At 35.8% G+C, this 13,430-nt stretch overlaps 1 protein-coding gene across 1 annotated transcript; it reads left to right on the forward strand.

The window, feature by feature from the left end:
* The first annotated feature begins 113 nt into the window (after positions 1 to 113).
* On the forward strand, positions 114 to 6,973 carry LOC135692635 (UDP-N-acetylglucosamine transferase subunit ALG13). Its single transcript, XM_065210834.2, has 4 exons — positions 114 to 376; positions 5,012 to 5,174; positions 5,649 to 5,787; positions 6,370 to 6,973. The coding sequence occupies exons 1-4, from the start codon at positions 254 to 256 to the stop codon at positions 6,497 to 6,499; spliced, it is 555 nt and encodes a 184-aa protein (XP_065066906.2). The 5' UTR covers positions 114 to 253; the 3' UTR covers positions 6,500 to 6,973.
* The last annotated feature ends 6,457 nt before the right edge of the window (positions 6,974 to 13,430 follow it).

Raw genomic sequence — 13,430 nt, forward strand, 5'->3', positions numbered from 1 at the left:
CGGTCAGTTTATGAGGGGCAAGTAAAATTCAAGGTTCAATTTTAATTCAAATTCTACCACAGTATTACAGTTAACTCAAATATAATTCAAAGGGAACCTGCGCTTTTTAATAGGGAACATACATCATGTAGGTTCCTCGATCAGTCGTGTGGCCCCTATTTGGTTCTCGCTGCTGTTAAAGTAAAATGTCATCAATTAGCAGGCTGTATTTGAAACTCAAGAGAGGTAATTCTATAATGGACACCGATAAGCCATGGATGGCCAAAAGGAGGACGACCAGGCACTTAACTCTGCATCACAATCTATCTTCGTTACCGTTGGGACAACGCGTTTTGATGACCTCATAAAAACAGTCACTTGCCCAACCTTTTTGAAGGTAAATTTTAATTTCCCTTCATATACCGCAGGGCCGTCGGAACGAATGGAGGGGGAGGGAGGTCCTTATCATTTAGTACACTGTTAAAAAAGAAATATACTACATCTGACAGTTATTAGTTGCCAATGGCGGATTTAAGGGGGGCAACTAGGGGCAGTTGCCCCTCCCTTGACGAGTTGAAGCAAGTATGGCGCCCCTTTTTTGGAAATTGTTCGCCCCTTTTTGAAGAACCAATATGTTAATTTGCTTGAAAGATTACTTCAAAGTTATGTTGTTTATTCCGAAAATGGATCTGAAATTGTTGTATACAGCGTTCTCTTGTCATCAATTTTTGAAAATTTTTCAGCGCCCCCACTACCAACTGCCCCTCCTTCAAGTTTGCTTTGGATCCGCCCCTGTTAGTTGCCTATCTAAAAGTACAACTAAAACCTGCGATTCTGCTATCGGGCATGGCGGCATTTATTGGAAAACCCAGATTGTGCATGTTTCGGATTATTGGTAAAGCCTGTTCGTAGTTCCATCTAGCAGTTTTGGAAACTATCTGCATCAGCACGAAAAAACCGCTATTGTATAGACAAAAGGAGCTCGTTTTGTGTGCGAAGAATGAGTACACTACGTGTAGGGTGAGGGGAACGCGTATATGTATTCAAAAGCTCTAGACTACAATGTTTTTTAAAAATTTAAATAGATGATCAGTAAAAAAAACAACTTGATTAACATTTCGCAATATGCTTCTTCAGATTTTGATGTTCTGTTCTACTTTTGTCTATTCTGTCATTGTTTTACTTCGCATATCAGGGCCACATCCTACCTTTGACCTTTTATTTGAATTACCTTTGCGTGCATTGTATATACTGAAAGCCCAAGCAAGGTCCTGAAGTCATCCAGGCATTATCACTTTTAATGGTTTCCACTCCTTAAAGCCCTGCTAAGGATCAGGCATCTGGATATGTGGCCAAAAGCTTACCCAACTAAAAATAAAAGCTTTTGGCTGAAAATAAGGTCTCCTTCAGAATATTAACGGCAGGGGTAAGGGATAACGGAATCAAGGGAAGCACGTCCTTTTAAGAAAAGTGCAAGCTGTTTCAGTGGTGGCCCCTCTAGAACTGATCCATAGATCTATGTAGGGCCCTGAGACCAATACAGAGCAGAGTTATGACTCTAAAAGCAGACAGAAAAATTCCATTTATAACGAGGAGAAATTCTTTCTATTGACTCTAAAGGACCTCACAATGAAGCAGTGCTCGGCACTTCTGCACTGATGCACCTTTGTTACTAATTCTAGGGGTTAAACGTTTTAAGCACGTCTTGACTACAAATAGTTAAACACTTAATAACGGTTTCAATTTCAAAACAGCAACTCAAGTATACATAAAGAACAAAAAGCTGCAACAGCGTCATAAGAGTACCAGTATTCTTCGTACACAGCTACAGGATACCTACCTTCACCTTAGGACTCTATTGGTAAGATGCTCAATAGGCAAGCAACACTGATTGGTCAACCTCTACATTCATGTGCTCACGGTTCTGATTGGCCTATTTTGATTAACAACTGGGTACATATATTTCCTAGTGTAGAGTTTTCGATCTATGTTCTGACGTTTTGAACTCTGAAGAGTGTCAGATGAAAAGCTTTAGTTTACTAAAATGTTTGCTTTTTTCAAAGCCATTTTTAAATAATAATAATAATAATAATAATAATAATAATATAATGATCAAGAATTCTGTACTGTTGAACTTTGCACAACAACAGCAAAAAAATATGAAAGCACTAACAGTTGAACCAAGCTGTGGGGAACTAGTGGCATCTCAAATAGTTGAGGGTCCTCTTGATATTCAGTACCTAGGGGTCCAGGGGTCCTAAGCTTAGGGTTGGGTTTTCACAGGATGCCATTTTGCACTTGGTTTTATCATTGTGGAGGTATGGATTGTGACCCTTGGTGATGATTTTGTCAATAAATTTGGTTTGTAAGTGGATATATGATATCAAGTTCACACAGACTGCCTTGTCTGTAAATAAAAGTTTCCAGAATTTTCTCAACCCTGTTGCAGAAATTCAGCCATCAAGCCCAATGTCACTCATCATTTCTGCACATAAAGTCAATGCTGTCTTGCTACCCATAGTGTTTGGCTCTTGACTGTCTGACTACACTCTTTGTTATAAGAACCAGTAAATTTAAGTTCAGGCTGGCTGTTCTTAATTTTTTCAAAAATCTGAGGAAGGATTGTTCTTAATTTTTTCTTGAGTGAATAAGGTGTAAGCAGTGCGATTGCTAGCTTTTAGCTCTAGGGAGGTATTCAGACCTCATTTGCCAACAAAGTGAGTGAGACACCCTTCATTTGCAGACAGGTTTGAATATTCACTGTAAAAGCACCAACACATGGCTAAAAATCCTCGTTTTGAGAGAAAATATTGTTTAAAATTGCATTTACTGTAGCTCAGCCTGTCTGAAATTTGTTCTTAACTTTTGACCAATTTTGAGGCTTGTGTTCTTATTAAATTGTTCTTATAAAAAGGGTTAATTGCAAAAGCTGAATTTGAGGACATGCTACAATTTGGGTCTCCCCTACAAATGGTCCTTAAACCTACATTATCACTTACAACACTTTGAAATTGTTTTAAATCACCCATCAGAAGATAATATTAGCATAAACCCTTCCAGATATATTTTAGGGGCCTCTATACAAGATTTCTTGGCTATAGAATTTCAGCAAAGCATTTACAAATACAAAATAAAAGGACAGTATTAATAACGTGTATACAGGCCTTCCTGGGAGTAAATTAGCACAAGACTCGGACTGTTTTAGGCATGTGATGGAGTGTTATTCTTGTTTTGTCTTATTTCTACAAAGGTTTAATTACATAGTATATGGAGACTTGAAAAACCCCATTCTTAAGTCATTTCTTCAGTTTTCTCACAACTCTAACAATAAATATCTCCGATGCAAAGTGATAAAAAATAATTATGAATATTGCCAGGGATCTTTTCTAAATTTGATGCTGAAAATATTTTAGATGCAGTTCCTGGTTGGTGGCAGTCTTAATGAAACCCCTGAAAAATGTTAATATTTTGGCCCCAACTTTCTATCGTGTCTCTAATCTCATCAACACGGGTATGAAAACAGTTTTGAAAACTGCACTATTTGAAAATGGCGCGATTTGAAAATGGCGCGATTTGAAAACGGCACAATTTTAAAATGGCACCATTTGAAAATGGTACGATTTGAAAACGGCACAAAACGTTTCAGTGCAAACGCTTGAAACAGAAAATTTCTATTACAAATTTCCCTCTCTTTGAATCCAGAGCGCTATCGTTCTGTTTTCAAGTGTAACCCTTAGAAATTATCATGCCTCTGTCACAATCTGCCGTTTTCCAATTTTTTCTGTTTTGATATGAAAACGATACAACATTGAATAATTTATGGAAGAACAGGGCATCTTTGTCAGACAAATGTGCCATATTGCAGAAGTTTGTCTGAGGAAAGTTGTTTAGCATTGCATTGCGCTTCGCCTATTTTTAAGCCAGCTGGCAGTAGGAACTGGATACTGAAACCACTGGCGAAAATCAATAGCGTACAGAAAGTGAGCTATCCAGCAAGGGGCCATTGGCAAAGGTTCACATGAAAACTGCAGCTCCTTAGAATTAGATGGATGCCTGATGATCTTTTGCTTAAAAATTCAACTTAATTTGCCATCCATAAATGGTATTTTAGAAACATGTGCATGCTAACACAGGTCTATGACAAAAATTCGACTTAGTTTTTACGAGCACTAGACGATGATTGCAAATTGTCGTATAATAATCGTTTCTGCAGCCTTAGATGTAAGAATGAAATTTGCTGGACTACTACTAGCCCGATGCTACAGTCATTTGGTCCATGTCTGATTGCATTCAAGTGTCATCACAACAGCTCTTCAAAATGATTACATTAATCCAGTACAGCAGACAAGACTAGTGAAACACATCAAAATAAAAAACATAAAACAATTTCTTGCTTTTTTTGTCAGCTCATTAGTTTCCAGCACTTTGGTTAAAAACAAACAATTACAAAAAAAGGCATACAATTAAACACACTTGTTGGTGTCAGGAGGTGTGTACCAGCATGTGCAAGTGCAATCCCACGCCTTTCCCGTGAAAGCTTGTGTACATACAATAACAATGTATTCAAGTAAAATAATTTTTATTTGGATTATGATTTGAGTAAGAAAATGTGGGAATTTTTTTTTTTTTTTTGCAATTCAAGTATCTAGGCCGAGATGGCCCTTAACTGCTTACAGTACTACAGCGAATTACAATTTTACAATTACATTTTTAACTACGCATTAATAACAAAACAACTACGGCGAATACAAAGCTAAATTTTCAGCAAAAGCTACTAAGCTACAAAATTATTAGCTGTTAATCTAAAATGCTTGTGGGGTCGCTTAAAAATTTTGATCTTTTTTCAAAGGACTTTTTGCAGAAATTTCCTAAAACCTTTGTTGTAATATAATCTTCTTGGCTCATTAACCAAATGTACATATTGAATTCGTTCAACGCGGAAGTATTTGGAAATGTTTTGTGGATTTTTTGTAAAAATGTGGGTATGAAACTATTGTTTTCTTGTTTTTACTTTTATATATTTCTTTTACAGACTTTGAAGAATTGTGGATACAACAAACTTTTAATTCAAACAGGAGGTGGCAAAAGGGTTCAAAAAGATGAAATATTGCCTTGTGTAGAAGTGGAATCATATGATTTTAAAAAATCAATTTATGATGACATTTTGAACTCAGCACTAGTCATAAGCCATGCTGGTAAATTCACTTTACCTTTGCTAATTTCACTTCATAATTTTTTGTTTATCTAAGGTATACTTGATTTGATGCCCAGAAGCTAGACATTTATATGGTTTATTAGCCTGTTTTAGTTTTGAACAGGAACTAGATTTAAAATTGAATGGTAGTTACCATAGTTAACTAGACTTTCTTGGTTATTTGCCTTGCTTTTTTTATGCACTGAAATCTTGGCTGGGTTAGTTGTTCAATGTTGTCTTCATGTTCTCTTGGTTCACAAAATAATTTATTTGAAGATGGCACAAAATAGTGGAGGCATATCATACTGAAGCACTTACCAAGTGCTTCAAAATACTTTTTGCTAGTAACTTTATGTTAGTGATTTATGTTAGTTAGTTAGTATAAACTATAAATTGAAACCTCTACCTATGAAAAATGATGAAGTGCTGTTTAAACTTGTTCAATCCTTTTCATCTCTCAAAATGGTTTCTACAGGAGCCGGCAGTATTATAGAAGTTCTAAAAGCAAGAAAGCCTTTGATAGTTGTCATAAATGAAAAGCTTATGGACAACCACCAGTTTGAATTGGCAGAAGCGTTTCAGAATATGAATTATCTTTATTATTGCACTTGCAGGTAAACTTTAAATGTTTATACATAACAAGATATACTATGTTTGGATATAATTCAGAGACAGATTTTTTTAGGATCTTTTTTAAGCCTGACCATGTTTAAAAGTACAATGTTTACCATAAATTTCAATCTTGGCAAGGGATGCTTATTTGACAGGTGCCCTAATTTGATAATTAATAGGTAAAGTTATATTTGTATTTACTCAGGGGAGATGCAATATTGATTGAAACAAAATTTTATGTTTCTAAGTGCTCCACAAAGTATTGTGTAACATTTCTTAGAAAATTTAGATTTTGATGAAAGAAAATTGTAAAAGTCCTTACTTACAGCAATGCAAATGCTAAAACTGTCAGGGAAGGGTCCCTTAAATCAAAATTTCAATGAAACTACCATTGGATTGATGCCTGCAATTGTGTTGCTTTTCAACAGACTCATTAGTAAAAAGATTGAATTTAAGGGTTTAAACTATTCTCTGGTGTCTGAGTTTCTCTGAAAATATCTTTAATTCTATTGTCAATCAATTTGTTTGTTGCTTTCTGGACCAACCTGATTGTTTGTGTTGATTTGATCACTTCTGCTTTGCAGCTCTTTGGAAGCAGTTATTAAAGAAAAGGACATGTCAAAACTTGTGAAATATGAAGCAGGAAGACCGGAGATTTTTGGGTCATATATTGCTGAATTTATGGGTCTATCAAATGATAAAAAGGTGGCATAAATTGCTGCTCAGTTCTAAATATGCTCAGTTTTTAGTCCTTCATGACTACATCTGAGAATAATAGACTACAATTCAAAAGAAATGAAGCTCCATATTTGCTTTAAACCTCAAAAGGAATAATTTGTGATATGGAATAATCCTAAAGTTACTGAATATGTTAAAATATACAGGTGTTACCTTTTTTATTGTCAGCGAATTACCGGTAGGGTTATGGCCATTTTGCAAGTGACAATGAGTTATAACCAGTAAACAGTCAGTGTGGAAATCTAGGCCCCCAACTGTAGAATTTAAATAGACACTTTTATTGGGACCTGGGCCTGAACTCAAAATGACACATTTTGTGTTACAAATTTATGTTTTACCACACAATGTTGTAATCATATATACATAGTACTTAAAAGTTTATAACGAAATCTTGAATAATGTTGTTGACTCTCTATATGAAAGTAAGAAATTATCTTCTAGACAATTTGACTTGAGTGAATTTCTTATTGATGTTTCCCAATATAAAATGTTCTGCTGATGGTCAATACATTGTGGTGCAGTGAAGGACATCACAGTGTAGTTCTTTGGAACTTTGATCCCAAACAATTCTTTGTCCCTTATTTTTAACTTGTAAGCAAACATTGCTTCCCCTGCAAGATTAGTGCTTTCAGAGTTAAACCAATAAACTACAGGGTAGTTAAGTAGAATGCCATAAATTGAACTAAAACAAACATCCTTAGTTTCTTCTAGCAAAACTTTACTGTTTAGGCTTCCTTCCTGTATGTCTTTTATCCTCTGTTGCATAGTTAATAGTGATATTCTGAGTTGTTTTAACTCACTCAAGTTTCCAAGTTCTATAGGGCTATTGTTTCTGTTTGAAACGTCAATAATGGTGTAATATTTTCCATTTTCACCACAAGGCATGCAACATCTTCTTACACATTCTGCTAGGTGATTTGAAAATGCTGCATAATTGAGGATGAAATTGTCTTGTCCAATTCTTACTACCAATAAAGAACCAATTGAAATGAAACCAGGACATCCCTCTCCAATTTCGAAAAGCAGTTTTTCCAGTTTATCAGTAGGCACATCTGCATAATCAAATAACAAAGCTTTCTTAATGCCAAGCTCAATAAACCTTAAGTCCAAGAGTAAAGATACCCACATTTTTCTACCATTTCGTGGAAATGCTCTAATAACAGAATTCCTAAAAACCTCACAAACTAGGTCCATGTTGAACTCTCAAAAGCAACAACAGCGACAGCACAGCAACAACATACTGAAAGCCCTGTGCACCTGCGCAAACCTCTGGTAAGACCAATAAATACTATCAATGTAGGTTGACAAAAACGACAAAAAGTCCCTTTTTATATTTTGAGTACCACGACAGTCCTTTCTTAAAGTTTTGATAGTCAACTGCATGCTAAAATGAATTTCTGATGTCAAAGTATGATTTTGCTTTGCCCATTCTTAATAAGATATCCATGTAAGGACATGAGGTAATTAGACGTCACATGACAAATTAAAGCTCGTTTTACTAAATTAAACGTATTTTTACCAAAAAAGATAAATTATCCTTCATATTCCACTGCTTAGACAAGATTTATTTTGTTAGAAACGTCATTCCAGCGACGTTTCTCCTTCGCAGAGGATTAGAAGGAACTTCTCTTGATTTAACCCCCAATTTACCCCCAAGAAACAGCGGCAAATCCCCGTTTACCATCACAATTCAGGGCCTCCAACGAAGGGGGGGCCGGGGGGCCATGGCCCCCTCACTTTTTGCAAAACAATAGAGCTTTTTCAAAATCTTTTATTATGATTGTTATATTTTCTCTTGGCCCCTCTACTTTCCAACCTGCGTCGGAGCCCATGCAATTCAATATCACCATTTGACAAAAAACTCGAAACTGGTAATCAAAATTTCCCCACCCCAAAGTGATACTCCTCTCCATTTCCGTCTGGGCTATATATGGGTGGTGGATATCATAATTCAATGGTAAATTGAATACTATGCATGCGTATCTATTTGTCAGTTCCAATTTGCTAGGTATAGGTCTAGTGGCCTAATGTGCAACAAAATTTGTTATATTTTAGATGCAGATAGATTTCCTCAAGGTGCAGTGGCCTTCTTGCTGAAGTGAAAGCATTTTTCACTAAAATTCAAAAGGTTACAACTTTAAAAATGAAACAACGTTATCAACACAACAGGATAATGCCATGTCTTTCCAACACGTCTTTTCGAAAAGTCAGGTTTTTCAAACCAATAATCTTCTTCTCTTTTTCATGGCTGCAAACTTTGTCTATCACCTCTTCATGATCGATTTAAGTCTTTTGCAGAGACTCGGGGCCTTTAGATTTGACAAACGATTATTTTCCATGGATGATCGAAGGTGTTTTTTCATCAACTTCATTCTGCTAAACAAGCGCTCGGCACAAGCTGAAGACACTGGTAGACAATAAAAGATTTGAAGCAGCGTGGAGAGGTTTGGAAAAAGAGGGCAAAGCCGATTGGGCAACATGAATTTCAGGATGTCCCTCTGTGACTTGAGGTCATCTTCATCTACCTTTTAAACAAAGAATGTTTTATAGAAAGGCTAGAAATCTTGAAATTCGCAGATAGTGTCTGCGGCATTTACATCCCCCAGTAAAATTTAAAATGCGCTTCTGTATGAGACCTTGCCTCTTCATCAAGGATTCTTTGAAAGTTAGACGTTCAAATTGTAACAAATTTCCATCGAAGTGTTGAAATCTTTGGTCCTTTTATGTGCAGATGCCATCCAGAATCGCGAAAAGAGTCTCCAGTTTTCCGTGTTAGCACGGGCATGTGTGCTGCGGTGGCAGAGACAACTTCAGCATATAGCAAAATTCTGAGTATACATCTTAATTATCGTGTTTGCAGCTTGCTTCATGCTTCCTACTGTAAAGGATTCCACGATCGAACGAAAAAGTCCCAGAGTTTCAAAGTGTTTCCTGACCAGTCAAGACAGTTGACAAACTTATACAGCAAGGACAAACTTGGCTATTTTCAGCCAATGCAACATAGAATAATCGAGAAAAAGCAAAATTGTTTACAATAGAATATCCTAAAATTTTTCAACAAGCATTCAGATTTTCCGACAAACAGCCTTATAGGAGTGCAATGCGCAGGGGCGGCGCCAGCCCCAAAATAATGGGGTAGAGCTGATAAAGAAGTCTCGGTTAGAAACCGGTACAACACCATACGAGAAATTGATAACCAAGTTGACATAATTTGAAACCCTCAATAGAAATGTTAAATTTCATAGGCAAAGATCTACACATATAAAAGCTAATAACATAAAAGCTAATTTAAGAGTGGAATTTTTTAGCTAGCAATGGTTTTAAACTTATTAACGAGGCTTTCTTTGTCTCTTTTATCTGCCATATCTTGATCGATTCTAATTTGAACAAGGTTTTCCAAACTTTCGTCTGACATTGAGGCTCAAAGGTGATGTAGCAGGTGGGGCTGCAACTATAATATCCTTATAGCTTTAAAAAGTTTGGATACAAGTTTTAAAGTTAATCATTGCCAATAACCTTTAACAAGGAAGGAAGGCAAAGACCACACTCTAAGAACCAACTTTTTGGCACAATAAAGCTGTGTTTAATAGATCATCTTCATTTTAGTTTCTCACTATTTACGGAACTAGTGATCCAACACAACTATGTCAGCTAAAATCTAAAAAGAACCGTAACTGACCATAGAAATGAAAAAAGTTCCGATCTCAGAGAGGAAAACTAACATCCCCCTTTATGTTTTTTTAATCTAGTTTTGAAAAAATTAAAAAGCCGATCTTAAAAAGAGTGGGGTGTACATGTCCACCCTAGTCCACCGGGGGCACTGCGCCCTCCCATGCCCCTCGTTGGTATCCCGGAACCCACCCACATAGGCTATAGTTTAAGGGGGCTAGGGCTAAAAACCGTAAAATACCTAAAAAGAAACGTTAAATTCATCAAGCCTTAGTTGTAATTTGATTGTGATTGCGTATTACTGCACTCACAAATCATTTCATTGCAATTGTTACTCACGAAGAGAACCACCTCAGTAACAAATACTCTGAAATGATAAGCGAAAAACTCTCAAGGCGAAGAAAGAACTCTATGGATGACATGAATGAACTCTGAAATTGGACCCAGATGTCATTTGAGCAATTCATATATGCTAAGCTTGATTATAAACATATCCATATTATGTTTTTATAAGTTAAAATAGAAATTAGAACATATAGAAATCTATAAATTCAAACAAGAACTTTACGAACTTGCAATATCATAACCCATTAGTGGTAACCTAGCCTGGCTAACCTAGGTGAAAAAAGACAAGAATTTCCTTACCTAGTCAAGATAAGTGAACCTAAGCAGGTTGAATCTGAAACAAATAATAAAAGTTTATCTTCTATTTTTTCCTGTTCTAATGTCAAGGCTTCAAGGATGAAAAAACATCAAGGCTTCTAAATTTTTTCGGAAAATATAAACTTCTCGCCCCACCTATGAATTTACCTAACTAAACCACTGGGAACATCTTTTTTCCGTCCATTATTCATTATCTATCTAGGCAAATATTGAACAAGTAAAATCATGGGAAGATAGCAAAAGAACAAAACTTCGAATTACATCCACACACCATTTCCATCCATTTACAGTACTATTTACATTACTACTATGAATTGTTTTCAGTATTGGTCAGCTTAAGCTTTCCCGTCTTTAAGATGTTATTAGCATCCACTATGTTCTAGTAAGTTTTGTTCTTATCAAAAATGTGTGTATTGGCCTATACTCCACACCTCTAAATTCCAGTGCACACGGCAGATTTTATTCTATGAAAAACGAAGGTTTTTGTCTTTTGCCTTTCAAAGACAGAAATCTGCTGTGTGCGATTGTCAAAGACAACAATTTTTGACTTTGAAAGACTGTCTTCGAAATAAAAAAATTTAATTTTGGTAAACAATCTTTAAAAGACAAGACAAATATCTGTTGTGTGCATATCCTAAGGACAAAAATCTTTGGAAAGACAGATTGAGTGGCCAATGAGCGACATTGTTTAGATCACATGACGCTTGAAATTTCCTGCCAAGCAATTTCTTCTCATGCTGATAAGTTTCTTTAACGTTTCATGTTGTTCTATAAACTGTTCAGCCGAACAGATACAAAATATTCAAAAAATCCGAATGGTCGATGCCAGGGGACATGTGCCCCCTGCCTACCCTGCAGCCACGACGCCCCTGATTTGCCACACGACTCTTTGAACGAAATATTTTTTTCTGAGTGACTTATCATTTGGTTGAATCTAGTTAAATTGCAGCTGAATTCAGTTAAGTAGTATCTCGGTTAGCCCATAACAAGCACGGCGACAGAAAGTAACGTTCTCCGAATTTCTATTTCGACACCATATCCATAACCAACAAGTCAGTGAAACTTGCCACATCTGTATCTGTAACTGTATTATGGTACTTAGCTACTAACTCACTAACAGTCTGCGCTAAGGGTCTATTGTTGATTCCTGATTTCTACTGAACGCCTCTATTCATGCAAAGCTGTTTCAACCTTCAGCACGAGCATAATTAAAAATTTTTGCTGCAAAATGAAGTTAATAACATTGGCCTGCTTGCTTCCAGACTGGCATACCACATTTAAGGTGAGATCAACAAAACTGTGTTAAGCATTCGTTATCGATATCTACCTTTCTCACGCGATAATCGAAAATCCCAAATCAGCTAGCCGCTACTTTCTCCGTTTTCTGCTACCAAAAAAACATATACCTTACACCAAGAGGATTATGAGGTTATTTAGTCACTGGCGTCAAAGTGGTTATAACTTATTGATCAAGGGAACGATTTCTTCTATATCTATTCTTCAAGCAATGAAACTTTTTGTTTTTTATTGGAGTGATGTCTCATCTGAAACAATTATTAACTGCTCTAGTAAAGTTTAAGAAAGTTTAAGAAATGAGGAAGATGAAATAATAAAAATCAATCAAATAAAACATCAATTAATTTCGACTTCTCAAAGAACAGAAAGAGCTTGAAACCTCATTAAAGTAAAAAACAATGACTAAATTCTTTAAGAATATGTAGACTTTTTGCCAATGTGAAACCCCTCCACACCTCCCCCTTGTGAACGTACTTGCTGTTATCTAGCTGTAAATGCTGTAAAGTTTCAATAATATTACAAAATAATAATAAAATCTAAATCATTTTACCTTTCGATACTAGAAGACTCGCTTACGCTGGACACTGTCGGATCAATTCTTAACCCCCTTGACAGAATTCGATTCAACTGTAAATTTTATAGAACCTGGCATCTAGAATCATTCATATCGGCTTGGTTGACATCTTCTATCCATTGCTTCTATTTGTATTTGCAGATGCTATGATCTTTGATATGATTTTAAGAATGCAATTTTCACATTAGCACAGTATATTTCTATTCTGTGACATTAGTTTGTGTTTTACTAAAGTGTCTAAAGTAAAAAAAGCACCCTCTTTGTTCAAACTCAAACATTTATAGGTTCCTCTTGAACATTCGTTAGGCAGGTTGATTTGGCTTCATTAATCTTTTTAACGACTGGCAGGGTGAAAATTGGCTTCTGTTTAACGTGTCATCGATTTTCTAATTTCAAATACGGCTTCAAAGAGACAAATAATGTGGTAATAAGATAATAAGGTAAGGCACCTTTCATGGCCAAATAAAGAGTACCCAATTTTCGCATATAAAATTTTCCATACGATATTTCAATATGGTTTTTTCCCAACTCGAACATTTTCCATTCTTGTTAGTTGGAAGAATATGTCGAATGACTAGAAATCACATCATGTCCTTATTTTTGGTGTTCATAAATAATTCCTTACGTTGTTTGTTCAGTTTGTTGTGTTTATGGTAATCTAAATAATTGATAGGTTTGAGGTCAAAGCATTGTGAGCAATTTTTT

Source organism: Rhopilema esculentum, chromosome 3, assembly GCF_057945365.1.
Source record: "Rhopilema esculentum isolate cy_ngs chromosome 3, ASM5794536v1, whole genome shotgun sequence".
Taxonomy (NCBI): domain Eukaryota; kingdom Metazoa; phylum Cnidaria; class Scyphozoa; order Rhizostomeae; family Rhizostomatidae; genus Rhopilema; species Rhopilema esculentum.